This window comes from Nomascus leucogenys, chromosome 16 (genome assembly GCF_006542625.1).
Source record: "Nomascus leucogenys isolate Asia chromosome 16, Asia_NLE_v1, whole genome shotgun sequence".
NCBI lineage: Eukaryota > Metazoa > Chordata > Mammalia > Primates > Hylobatidae > Nomascus > Nomascus leucogenys.
Window position 1 is genome coordinate 33,999,878 of NC_044396.1, and position 14,596 is coordinate 34,014,473.

The 14,596-nt window shown below is 35.5% G+C and overlaps 1 protein-coding gene across 14 annotated transcripts in view; it reads left to right on the plus strand.

Annotated features, from left to right (window-relative positions):
- Positions 1-14,596, plus strand: part of STAU2 (staufen double-stranded RNA binding protein 2) — a 341,584-nt gene that overhangs the window by 209,728 nt on the left and 117,260 nt on the right. For 13 of the 14 annotated variants that reach the window (XM_030795237.1, XM_030795231.1, XM_030795239.1 and 10 more), the window contains one exon: positions 1,126-1,433. In XM_030795237.1, the coding sequence (XP_030651097.1) occupies positions 1,126-1,433 (308 nt within the window). Of the gene's footprint in view, positions 1-1,125; positions 3,850-14,596 lie in introns of those variants that run through there. The other variant, XM_030795244.1, reaches the window with a different exon arrangement.

Sequence of the window (14,596 nt, forward strand, 5' to 3'; positions counted from 1 at the left end):
TTTGTATTATGTAATTTGCATTATTTTCAGTTTTTATTTATGGAACCATTTTATTTGGGGACCATGTTATAGAACACATTTTGGGAAATGGACACTGAGAATACTAGCAGCAGAGAAACATTGGAAGCTTGAATCAGAAGGTTAGCATCAGGAGAGGAAGGAGCAAGAACAGGGAATTAAGTTGTGTCTCTCAGAGCACATTCTTTATGAGTGGTGACTTACCAATAATTTTAAAAGATAATATCATTTGAGAGTTATTGATACGTGATCAAAAGATAGTAGAATAAGCAATTTAAAGTGTGGTTTGAAACTTCTCTGAGACAAATGATAGTCAAAGGAAAGTGCTTCTCTAATATGGTTTAAGCTGCTCCATCAACGAACCTGTCCATGGCCTGGCTTGAATTAATGCACTAGATAATCCCTACAATGGTCATATTCTTGAGATGTTTGAGCAACACGATAACTACTTGCTTATGAGTAAATCAGAGATGGTTGCCAGGAGTCTAGGTTGGGTCATGAGCAGCCACATGGTAGTATGAGCAAAGCAAGTTAGAGACAGTGCGAGTTTTGAGATGATACCCATTTGCTTTTTTATGTGTTCGTGAGTTAGAGTTGTCTGTGGGGCATCCTTGTGGAGGTGAGAGGATCACCAGGCTGTTGAATACATGCATTTGTACCTCCAAAGAAATTTGGACTGATTCAGCCTTTATTTTACCTGATGTGCCTCAATTGCTGTATGTGTTGGGGTTTCATGCCTCTTTTATGAGATATAAAATGTTAAATTGCAGGGTGAAGACACTGCACATTCCCGATTTTCTGCCCCATTATACTTCCACACGTCAGTTTCCCTTGTCCCTTTATAGCTTCGCTACTACACACAAGTCCCATTGAAACCGCTTTTTTTGGATGTTTTTTGAACCTCTAATTTTAGGAAAATTGAAACAGACATTCACCTTTCAATAGAAGCTGCAATTGCCTCTACAGTATGACAAAGATACTTGTTTGGCGGTGTTTCTCATTTCTTTGTTACTACACCAAGTAAAGCCATTGAGTTAATAATGCTATAACATGTTTCTATTTCAGTTATTTTAAGTATAATAACAGTGTTCTTCATTTTATTTATAGCTCCAAAAGGAATTCTTCATTTGTCTCCTGATGTTTATCAAGAGATGGAAGCCAGCCGCCACAAAGTAATCTCTGGCACTACCCTAGGCTATTTGTCACCCAAAGATATGAACCAACCTTCAAGCTCTTTCTTCAGTATATCTGCCACATCGAATAGTTCAGCTACAATTGCCAGGGAACTCCTTATGAATGGAACATCTTCTACAGCTGAAGCCATAGGTTTAAAAGGAAGTTCTCCTACTCCCCCTTGTTCTCCAGTACCACCTTCAAAACAACTGGAATATTTAGCAAGGATTCAAGGCTTTCAGGTATGAATTAAAAGCAAAAACAAAAAACAAAACAATTCATTAGCCTCAGATTCTTCATCTGTATCCATCACAAGGCTCATTCTTGCCTGCTAGTATGGCCTACATGCCACTTACATTTTAAGTTATTTAGGAACACAAAGGACAGACAAAAAAGCCCTATGCACATGCCTTATTTTCTCTTATTTTTGATCTATCTAGTAATTCTTTTGCTGCCTGTCTCTTCTCCATTTTCCTTCTTCTTTTTTAAGCATTTTTCATACTCTTCACTGTCTTCCATTTGGTCTTGATTAGGTGCATCTATCTCTTTACTCTGTCTTCCACAAACAAAAATTCTGCCTTCAGACATTTGGTGTTAGTATTTCACACTCAGTTCTCCCTTTCTTTACATAAGGATTGAGTTTCTTTTTATGATGATTTTACCTTTATAGCAATTTTGAATTTTGCATTCTGTTGCTAGTATTGATTCAGGTACACCATTAAGATACAACATTCTGGAAGTCTGTTACCTTAGGAGTTAATTAAACATGATATTTGAAGAATAATGAAATGCTTTATAGTTGTTTGAGGCATAACAATGTGTATTTGTTTTACTGGATCATGTTTTGAACTGACTAGGGAGGGTAGCACCTGCCTCAGATAGTACCAACAATTCTATTTCACTTGGGTAGTCTAAAACTAGCTTATAGTTTAACTTAACTTGTTGTGTATGTGAATTTAGGGATGGAAACTTTTTTTCCCCTATTTATTCTTTGTTTCCTTTTGGGAAAAAACCCCACAAAAATCAGCACTCCTTTATGGATACATTGGAGCTTTTAAAAGATTTGTCAACTCTAGGAAGGGGAAATATCTGTGTCTTGACTTCTTAGTTGCCTTGAAAATCATGTACTGAACTGTAACTGCTAACTTGACTGGATGAACTACAGTTTGCTTGTGTGTAGAGAGTGTATTGCTTCCTCAGATTTCACTGTTTTCATCTCCTTTTCCATCTTAGTCTTTATTCCTTAAGACCAAAAACTGTAATATCCTTTAGAAATGCTCTAGAAGATCTGTATTGTGTAGAATGATCATGTATTTATAAAAATTTTACAAGTTTAGATTATAAAATGAAAAAGAAGGTCATGTGTTTTGGGGGGTATTTTGCATGTTCGGATATTTTTTTTCCCTTCACCGAACCCTTCTGATTCTTTCAAACTATTGCCAGGTAGTTGTTAGTGTTTTTAATTGGACTCTTAATATGAACTTAAAGAAGTTGTTACCAGTTATTGGCTCTGTCATCTGAAATTTTAACCACTTAATTTAAAGTTATAATTTTAGAATTTGTTTTTGTTGTTTTACCTTAAGAAACACAATAAATCACTGTTTAAAAAAAGATCTCGATTTATATAAAGTACTGGAAAAAAGCTAAGTAATTTTTAGTTCTATCTATAATCTCCGTAGGATGAATTAGAAATAAATTGTGATGAAAAGAAATTCACTGCTTATTTATGAATCTAGTCATTTAGAAATGTCTGAGAGTAACACTGCATTCTTATAGAAACAAAGCAGAAATTGCATTCAAGCTCTGAATTGATTTTTTGCTTGGAGCTGTTGTTACAGTAGATGTAATTTTGCTACCAGAATGTCTTAATTTTTTAAATTTGTTTTTATTTCTAAGCTCTTGGCAATGACAGTAATTATGATTTTAACATATTTTCACTGTAGTCAACACATAGAGTCTGCTTCCCTCATTATTGCATTGCTAAGGCCTTTTTAAAAAGCTTATGCTTACATAATATACTCTTTTTTATGGACACGTTATACGTTTCCAAATCTGTGTATTGTGATTTTTACATACTAATGAATATAAACAGGTGATTTTAAAATATTACTGTGCTTCTTTGGTTGAATGAGCTGGTATTGATGTAAAATACTCTGTCACTGATGGACCACTACCTGCAGCTAAGCAGTGAGCAGAATCTCTGGGAAATGGCTTAGTCCGGCCACATGTATAGCCCATCTTCATAATGTCGCAGCAGAAGGTTCTTTGTGGTTAAAAGTCTTAAAGACTATTTCTTTATAGGTAACCCTCTCAGGTATATTTACCTGGTAGAAAAACATGTAGATTGTTTCTATTACTTAAATGTTTTAATTGGACTGTAGTTTAGAAATTATAGGACCAGCTTGTTACAGATTATACACTATTCTGTTACTTTTATTTCTGAAACTTAAAAACAATAAATTCTTTTTCTGTGTTTCTAGGTTAGAACTTTTTTATTTTATTGCACTCTGAACAGATACTATTGCTTATTGAATATTGTGTAAACCCTTCTTTGGCTTTCCTTGCCCATTGCAATTTGATTTAAGCCTACTAGAGCCATTGTATGTGACAGCTATATTGTATTACAAAGTAAAAATATATGAGTGTATTGAAAACAAAGTTGTTTTAACTTTTAATTTTGTTTCATCACCCAGTCTTTAATTTGAATTTATAAATTACAAAAATCTACTTTGATCAACTGAATGTAGGTATCCAAGCTCAAATTCTTTTAAACCTACAAAATAGGTAAAATTATTATACAATTAAAGTTATTAATAAAACTGACTTAAGAGAGCAGAATGTGACCGAACACTTGCACATTCTCAGCAGTTCTTTTATTCTTGTTTGGTCTCACCTAAAGTTTTTATCGTATTTTCGAATGGAACCTTTTGGATCTCTGTCAGAAGTGAATGTTTATTTCTTTCAAGTTTTATCAAGTATTAATACATTTTATTCATATTCTTTTAAATGTTTTATTCAGTAGTTCTGTGAACTTCAGACTTTGTTGTTCAGCCTAATCGTATGCTTCTGTAACTTCTACACATTTTATAAGAACTCATTCAAAGTTGTAGTCCTACCATAGTGTTTCAGGGTTCCTTGTTGTGTACTCTTTTATTATAATGGCAAAATGTTTCAAAATCATTCAGCTTTTTAAAGAAACTTATTATGCAAAAGACACTCTTGAAATGCTGTGCATTTGAACTGAAGTGAAAGAATTTGTTTCATGTTGTACTTTGCATTATTTTAAGTTTTCACATCTTTAATATGCTTTTCTATGCTAATTATATTAGAAATCTATAAATATAAGTGGTTTCTTTGTTTAAACCAGTCATTAAAAATTAGGTTGAAAATGAAAGTGGATTATTTTAGCAAATCATCCCTTCTAGATGGATTTCATTTCAGTTTGCCATTCTGTGCCTCTCCTGTGAGCATCATCCACTGAAACAGTGTTGTTTGTGAAACCTTCCGAGTATAGTATAACAAACTAGGTTTTTTTCCTCACATAAATAATATAAAGAAACAATTGGTGTTTTAGTTAAACTATAATTAGTTTATTGTCCAAAATCAGGGAGTGTTTTATGGAGGGGCATTTCATTACTGTATCATAATCATGCCATTTCCAGCAAGATGAGACTGTCCACTTAAATTAAAATCTTCCTTTTCAAATATAATTCACGCTTAATACATTTCAACTCATATGCCTCCTTTTGTGGAGTTTAATATGATGATAGCAGGTTTTTATAGCTACAGGCTTCTTTTAAGTATTTATTTTTTAACAATATGACTTTAGTGTGGATTACATTGGGATGGGGCTGGTGGAAGTGGGGGGTGGTGGCTGGTCTCCCTGATAATCTGAGAATCAACCTTTCTCCTATTTATTCTTATCTCTCCTATACCTCTTGTTTTCCAATCCATATAGTTATCATCAAGGTGGCTATCTGAAGCAGCTTTTTTCTTTTAGAATAAGGTATTCATTTTTGTTAGGAGATCGATACAAGTACAATTTTGTAAATTTCTCTTAGGAGAATATGGAGAAAGAAATAATGCATGTACATACACACCCACACTTAGGAATATAGTTGTCTCTTGGTATCTGCAGGAAGGATTGGTTCTAGGACCCCCAAAGATACCAAAGTTCATAGACACTCAAGTCCCTTATATGAAATGTTGTAGTATTTACGTATAACCTACACACATCCTCCCTTATACTTTAAATCATGTCTAGATGCCCTATAATACCTAATATAATGTAAATGCTGTATAAATAATGGTTATACCGTATTGCTTTTTTGTGTTTTTTTTATTTTTTTTTAATTTTTTTGATATTTGGATTCATAGCCCATGGATATGGAGGGCCCAGCTGTGTGTTTTCCCTCATTTTTAATTTGTCATTGAAACATAACTTACTGTATTGCCTCTGAGACCAAATGTTCATGTAGGCTATTAAAAAATGTATAAAACCATAACAAATTACTTAGACTACAATGAGCAAAACACATTCGTGGGTTTGGTCAGCAGATGCTGTTCTGATTTGCCATTAAAATCTTAAAAATTCTTAAAAAGCCCTCTTGAATTTGACCTCTACTACCTTCCAAGGACCCTGGAAAGACTTTATGTGTTAGAACTCTCCTGAAGGCTTGGTCTTCCTTTAGTGACATTAACACTCAGGTTTGTTATTCCAGTGGGCAGCCCCAGTTCATGCAAACTGACCTGTTGTGTCTGGTGTCCTTAGACTTTGATATGCAGGCCAAAGTCCAAGGGATATGCAAACATAACACACACCTGTACTTCCATAAAAACCGGCAGAATTGTAGATCAACTCATTTTACTGAAATTTTAAACCCTGTAAAAAAAAAATACAATGTTTGAAGAAAGAAATCCTGGTGCATATAAAAACTACAATGAGTAACAGTAATACAGGTAAGGATCAAGCAGGCCTTGAGCAAAACAGTCCATTATTACTGCATAAACTATTTGGGTCTAATCACCCACCCTATGTCGCTGTGATACTCATTTTGAGCCTTTATGCACCAGCACATACATAGTAAGACACACAAGATACTTCAACAAAATCTAAGTAATATACAAACACCGTAAGAGCTTTTCCAACCAAAGAAACTTTAATGTAGATCTGAAATGAGCCATCATGATGCAGAAAAAGATGATTATCATTTCGTGTCCTTCCCAAGTAGAACTATCTGATAATCTTTTCTGTTTGTATCAGAAGAGATTTCAACTCAACATGAAAATTATACTACTTGGAATTATTTGAAAAATCAAGTATTTGAAGGAAAAAATTGTTTTTCATCTAAAGATGCATTACATTTCCTTTTGCTAGAAAAGATTGACGATGATGTAATTTTTCCTGACATATAATTAATTATAGTACTCTTCAGGTGGATGGCAGCTGTATACCTATACTCATTCCAAGTCATGTTGAAGTGACTCCAGCATTTCCCTTTCTCCAGCATCCAGCTATATCTAAGGAGATTTTTTTTTCCCCCACAAATGACAGTGGCTGAAATTTCATATGTATTGTTCTCTTCTCACCCAAGGCAACTCTTAAGAAATAACAGTATGTGGAATGCTGCATGTAAAAGATTTTTGCATACTCAAAAAATTGCTCTGACATAACAGGGGCATGCATTTAGGGGATATATGGATAAACTAGGGAGGAAACTGACAGTTACTGACGGATTCACATACCACATAGTGAAGTAGGCATTACATATATTATTTCAGAATACCTGGTATGTTTTTGCCTACAAATCTTTATTTGATTTTGAAAAAAGCTATTGTATAATGTTTGAAGACCAGTCCCTGTAAGTAGGACTAATGTGTGGTAGTGGCCCATAATCTTATGGATATTGGTTTATTTTTGTCATAGATTTCATTAATAAATTTATTTCTGCCCTCAACTGTATATACAGCTGAGTAAGCCATTTAATTCTGACTCCTTGGCTGGGCATGGTGGTTCATGCCTGTAATCCCAGTACTTTGGGAGGCCAAGGCAGCCAGATCACTTGAGGTCAGGAGTTTGAGACCAACCTGGCCGACATGGTGAAACTCTGTCTCTACCAAAAAAAAAAAAAAAAAAAAGAAAACCAAACAAAAATTAGCCAGGCATGGTGGCAGGCACCTGTAATCCCAGCTACTGGGAGACTGAGGCAGGAGAAGTGCTTAAACCAGGGAGGTGGAGGTGCAGTGGGCCAAGACCCCACCACTGCACTCCAGCCTGGGCGACAGAGCAAGACCCTGTTTCAAAAAAATAAATAGAGCCGGGTGCGGTGGCTCACGCCTGTAATCCCCGCACTTTGGGAGGCCAAGGCAGGTGGATCACAAGGTCAGGAGATCGAAACCATCCTGGCTAACATGGTGAAACCCCATCTGTACTAAAAATACAAAAAATTAGCCAGGCATGGTGGTGGGCGCCTGGAGTCCCAGCTACTCGGGAGGCTGAGGCAATAGAATGGTGTGAACCCAAGAGGTGGAGCTTACAGTGAGCCAAGATCGCACCACTGGACTCCAGCCTGGGTGACAGTGTGAGACTCCGTCTCAAAAAATATATATTAAAAAAAAAAAAAAAAAAAAAAGAAGGATTCTGACTCCTTTGAGATGGAAGGGACTTTAGATTTTATTCTAATATAAAATTTTATATGTAAACACATTTGGGAGTACATACATCAAACGTCACATTAGTAATGTAGTTTACTTGTTTTTACTTGATTTTAAACCCTGACAGATTTTAGGTTCCAGAAATTTCTGCCATCTTAACATAGTCACATCAAAAAGCAGATTTAACTGTCAGAGAAAACATATGCTTGAAAAACTTCCAAATTTTTTTTTTATCTATATTATTATCTATTTTTTTTAAAGCATAAGAAAAGTACAGGCCGGATGAGGTGGCTCACACCTGTAATACAACCTGGGCAACAGACAGAGCAAGACTGTGTCTCAAAATGAAGTCTAGAATCAAGTCCTAAAATGGAACATTTGAGCCATTGCAGGAAAACAGTACTAGGTTTACAGTTTGAAAAACTCTTACTAAGGGAAAGATAGGTGGTAGATAGTATATTGTGAAGAGGTTTCCATAATTTCAGCATGTATATGAAGAATTAGATGGATATGAAGTTAATCTGCCCATAGAATGCCATCCCATTAAACATTGGAACTCATTCAGCTGAAGCACAGGACATGGAACATTTGTTTACTCACACTGGGCAGTACTCATTAAGGGCCTACAAATGCTGGGTAGCATGCTAAACATGCTAAACATTGGACTCGGGGAGTTATGGTCAAGCTGGAGACTGACAGGCAAATAAAATCAATATGCAGAAGAAGATAACCCACGGCCACAAATTAATCCTACCTCCTGGGATCAGTGTTCAAACATTACACAATGGTCTGATAAAAAAAAATTAAATGTTTGTAGCATGGTGCAAGAAATAATGTATGTAATGCCTACCCCACATAATAAATGACATAGTAAGTATAACCTGATAAATGTTAACTTGAAGTGTGGTTAGTGATGTCAAGAATTGTGAATGGAAATGAACAGTTCTGGCTGAAGGAATTAGGGAAGGGTTCATAGCAGAGGGAATATTTGAAATATGTTTTAAAGAATACTTCAGATTTTAAGGTGGATAAGAAAAGGAATTATAGGCAGAAGCATCAAAGCACTGAAGACATAAAAGGGCATGGTGTTTTAGAAAATAATTTAAAGTGGAAGTGGCTAGTGAGGAGGCTGAAAAAAATTGTGTGTTGTTGGGAGTTAGAATTTTTTTAGCCATTAGACAAAGACCACTGACTTATCTTTAAAAGAGATGTGACATGATTGGTTAACAGAAAGATAATTCTGTCAGCAGTGTAAAAGATGAACTAGATAAGAAAGAGACAAACTTGATAACAGAAAGACCAATTAGACTGGTTTTTTATGAATCCAGGAAAGAAAGAGTAAAGATTGAGTTAAGACAAAGCTGTTGGGCATGGAGGAGTGGATCTAGGGTACAGATGTCTAAGGTTCAATTGAGAAAATTAAATGATCTCTTGTGCTGACTTCAGAGAGGATGCTTTCACTAGCCTGGTTAGGGTGGAAGCTGGATTTACATATGTTGAAAAGTAAGTAGAGACCATTTGAGGAGTAAGTGAGATAGTATGAGTGTGAGATGTTTTAGGCAAACTTTTATTTTTACTATGGATGAGATGAATATAGAGGAACTTAATGAGTTCCATTTTAAACGTGGAATTTGAATTGCTTGTGGGACATTCACATGGATTTGTCCAGTAGGCAGTTGAAATTGGTCTAGTGATCAGTAAGAGAACATAGTACATACAGATTTGAGAGTCATCAGTGTATAGATGTAACTGAAGCCATAGAAACAGTTAATATTGCCCAGGGAGAATGGACAAAGGCCTACAAGAGATTCCAGATGCATACTAACATGTAAGGGATTCATTTGTTCATGAATTCAACCAGTATGTATTGAGCATCTGCCATGGACCAGGTACACGACTTGGCACTGAGTATGTAACATGAAAGTGATAGCCAGGGTTTCTGCCCTCAATGAGCTAACATCAGAATGGTAGTGTGGAAGAAGGGAGGGTTTGGTGTAGGTGCAAGGGCAGATAAACACATCTGAACACATACAATAAATTCAAATGGTGTTAAGCTCCTAATGTAACAGTTGCTTGGAAATTAGTTAATTGTGAGGTTAATTATGATTATGCAAAATATAAACCATGACTTAGTGTCTTCAGTTGTGTCAGAGATAACTACACTTAAGTGTTTTAATCAACCTTATTGATGTATAATTTACATGCGATAAAACACACCCATATTGTACAGTTTGATGAGTTTTGAAAAATGTATGTAGTCACCAAAATGTATACTACCACCATAATCAAGATGGGACTCGTTATTGCAAAAGATTTGCCTCCGCCCTTGCCACCGATTTTCCTCACCTCCAGACAACCACAAAATCCTTTCTGGCACTAAAAATTAGTTTTGCCTTTTCACTGATTTCATATAGGTGGAATTACACAGTATTCACAGTTTTGTATCTGGCATCTTTCACTCAGTATATTTTGAAATTCACACGCATTCCATGTATCAGTAGTTTTTATTGCTAAGAATTAGTTTATTGTATGTATATGTACCACAAATTGTTTCAGTTTGCCTGTTGATGGACATTTGGGTTGTTTTCACTTTGGGGCCATTATAAATAAAGCTGTTTATGAACATTCATTTACAGTATTTTGTGCAGACATACGTTTCCAATTCTCTTGGGAAAATACCTTAGAGTGAATTGCTGGATCACATGGTAAGTATATATACAATGTTATAAGAAACTTTCAGATTCTATTTTAATGTATTACATACATTACATTCCTACCAGCAATGTATGAGGGTTGTACGTGTTAATATGGTCAGTCTTATTTTATTGAGAGTATAATGGTGTCTCGTTGATATCTTAGTTTGTATTTCACTGAGGACAAATGATATGAGCTTCATTTCATGTGCTTATTGGTCATTTGTGTATCTTTGCCAAGTGTCCACATCTTTTACTCAGTTTCTAATTGGGATTTTCCCCCATAATTATTGATTTACAAGAGTTCTTTATATCCTGGCCATAAGTAATTTGCATTACAAATATTATCTCCCTCCCTATGACTTGTCTTTTTGTTATCTTAATGTGATCCTTTGAAAAACAGAGGTTTTTCCATTTCAATGAAGTAAAATTTTCAGTTTTCCTCCCTAAGGTTTATGCCTTATTAGTCTCATCTGTGGAATCTTTTGACTACCCCTAAGATCACAAAGACTTTTTATCTTAAGTTTTCTTATGGACATTTAATGCTTTTGGCTTTTATATTTAATCCTAAGACCCACTTAAAGTTAATTTTTAATGTATGGTATGGGGTAAGAGTGGAAATTTATTTTTTTTCTCATAGGATAGCCAGTTGTTACAGGACCATGTATGTCATGTGTTGTGTTTTGTCTAGGCTTAAGCAAGGAATCTCTCCTCTTAATACTTAAAGCATTAAGATACTTTATATGTCTTTGTTTTTCACCAATTTGATGATGGTACATGTAGGAGTGTTTTTAATCTAGTTTGGGATACATTTAGCTTCTTAGAACTGTAAAATAGTGGTGTGTTTTTTATTAACCATTTTTGGAATGTTTTGGACCACTATTTTTTCCAAAAAAGTTTTCTACCTTTTTCTCCTTTCCTTTTAGAACTCCAGTTGCACATATGTTATATCTCCTGTTATTCTCCCACAGGCTTCAGAGGCTCCATTTATTTTTCTTTAGTCTTTGGGATTATGTAATTTCTATTGATCTAGCTTCAAGTTTTGGATTCTTACAGATTCTTCCCTCCATCCTCTCCAGTTTGCTGTTGAGCCCCTATAATAAATTTTTCATTTTGTTGTATTTTTCACATCTGACATTTCCGTTTGGTTGCTTTTTATAGTTCCTTTTCTCTGTTGAGATTCCATATCTGCATAGTTACTGAGATTATATTTTCGTTTAATTCTTTGAACATCTATATCATACCTGCTTTGAAGTTTTTTGTCAACTAAATCCAACAGCTGGGCCCATTAGGAGTCAATTTCTGTTGACTGCCTTATTCATGAGTGTGGTTTACCTTTTTCCTGATTTTTGCATGTCTTTAGTTTCTGTTTGAAAAATGGACATTGTGGATAACATGTTGCAACTCTGGATCATCATTTCTTCCCCAGATTAATATTTTTATTTTGGTTTTGGTTTTTGGTTAAGTTGCTTAAGCTAAAACTGCTGCAAGCTTTATCTTCCTCATGGTGGTATCCCTCAGCTGATATACTCTACTCAGTATTTCTACCTTATAACTGCAGCATTTTCTCTTATGGTCTCCTCTGTGCCTGCGTCATATAGTGAAAGCCAATTATTTGGGCTGAGTTTATGCTCATGTTTTGGGGCCCACTTTCTTTGCCTTTTCTTCTTTCTAGCATTTCCTCCTCTAAATTTCTAGCTGGTCTGCCAGTCACACACCCACTGATACTACAGGCCTATAAAGCTTTAGCGTTCAATCATTTGAGCTGCATTCAGATTAGGGACTGCACTCTATTCAGAAAGTAGCAGACTTTCAAATCTCAACCAGTTCTCACTGGTTTCTGCCTACTTTTCCATTGGGCCTTCCAAGATCTCCCTTGTGCATGTGAAGTTTAGCAGTCAGCTGGAATTTGGGTAAAAGATTCAGATTTAAAGTTGTGCCACTTCTGCAGCTTTCTCCTGGGATTTCTTCCCAAAATGTCTAGCTCATTTGCCAACCCTAAACTCTTTCCTCTGCGTCCTCCAGTGGGTAAGACTGCAGTTTTCCACCAGTAGAACTATAAGAAGCACAAGATGAAAAAAGAAGTCATAAACTCATAATTCTTACTGCATACATTTTGATCTTTCAAGGGAAATCTCTGCCCTGGTATCTGCTTGATTTTGGTAACGTTCTAGTATCTTCAGATATTTTTTATTTTGTCTGTATTTTACTTTGATATCTGCAAAAGACGTTATCCAGTGAATTCATTCTCCTGTTGTCAGAAGCTGGAACTCTACCAATTCTTTTAAAATATTCGTTGAATTGACTAATTAATTACTAACTGGTAAACTTGACATCTGTTCAAATAAAATAATTCAAAATATGGGAAAATCTCTAAATGTAAGATATTCATTACATAATTGATTATATAAAAACACAATGGATTGAACAAAAGAAATTTATTGTCCCACAGTTGTGGAGGCCAGAAGTCTGAAATCAAAGTGTCAGCAGGGTTGGTTCCTTCTAGAGGCTCTGAGGAAGAATCTGTTCTGTGCCTCTTTTCTAACTTTTTGTGGCTGCTGGCAATTCTTGGTTTTCCTTGGTTTGTAGATTCATCATTCCAGTTTCTGCCTCCACCTTCAGATGGCCTTCTCCTTTGTGTATGTGTATTCTTCTTTGCTGTCTCTTATAAGGGGACTTGTTATTAGATTTGGAGTCTACCCGAAATTCAGTATGATCTTATTCCCAGATCTTTAATTACATCTGCAAAGACTTTATTTTCAAATAACGTCACATTCAAAGATACCAAGGCTACACACTTGGACATATCTTTTAGGATACACCATTCATCTCACTGTATATCTCTTTTTTCTTTAATCTGTATATTTATTATTTTAATCAAATTTGGGAAATTTTTGGCCATTTTTTTCCCTAAATAATTTCTGTCTCCTTTTTTCTCTCTTTTTCCTCCTAGGACTTCATTTACATGCATTTTAGATATTGTCCCACAGATTCCTTGAGGCGTTATTTGTTTTTTTCCTCTTAGTTTCAGATTGTACAATTTTTTTTTTCAATGGAGTTTCACTTTATCGCCCAGGGCTGGAGTGCAGTGGTGCAATCTCAGCCCACTGCAGCCTCCGCCTCCCAGGTTCAAGCGATTATCTTGCCTCAGCCTCCTGAATAGCTGGGACTACAGGCACCCACCATAACAACTGGCTAATTTTTGTATTGTTAGTAGAGATGGGGTTTCACCATATTGGTCAGGCTGGTCTTGAACTCCTCACCTCAAGAGATCCACCTGCCTTGGCCTCCCAAAGTGCTGGGATTACAGGCATGAGCCACCACACCTGGCCCAGATTGTACAATTTCTATTGATCTATAAGTTCAGTGACTCGTGTCTCCTTAATCCAGTAAATTTTTTTTTACTTTGCATAATTATATTTTTCATTTCTAGAATTTCTATATGGTCCTTTTCATTAGTTTCTGTTTCTCTGCAGAGATTTTCTATCCATTCATTAATTGCAGATATATTTTCCTGTACATTCTCAAATATAGTTACATAGGTGCATTAAACACCATTTTTATCCCCATGATTTCAACATCAGAGATGTATTGAGTTTGGTGTCTATTGATTGCCTTTTCTTTTGAGTATAAATCACCTTTTTCTGTTTATTCTATGGCAAGTAATGATGGATTGCATCTTGACATTTGTGAATGATACATTATAGAGACTTTGGATTCTGTTTACAGTCCTCTGAATAGTTTTGCGTTTTATTTTCTGATGCACTTAATCTGGCTGGACTCAAATCCAAACTTCTTTCCTCTTGGACTTTCTTTTCTCTTAGTTTCTGGGGCAGTAGTCTCTCCTGACTGTCCATCAAATTCTGTGTCAAATGCTGCACGGAAAAACCTAATAGAGTTGGTATTTATGTGGTTACTGTTCCCTGTTAGGGTGGCTTTAGTGCAAACTTTTTGCAATGAAGTGAATGATAGGGGAGAAGGTTGAGGTAGTGGTAGAAATGCTTTCTTAGAGTAAAAATAGGACTATCTAAAAAAGAATCTGTCATAAGTAGTGGTAT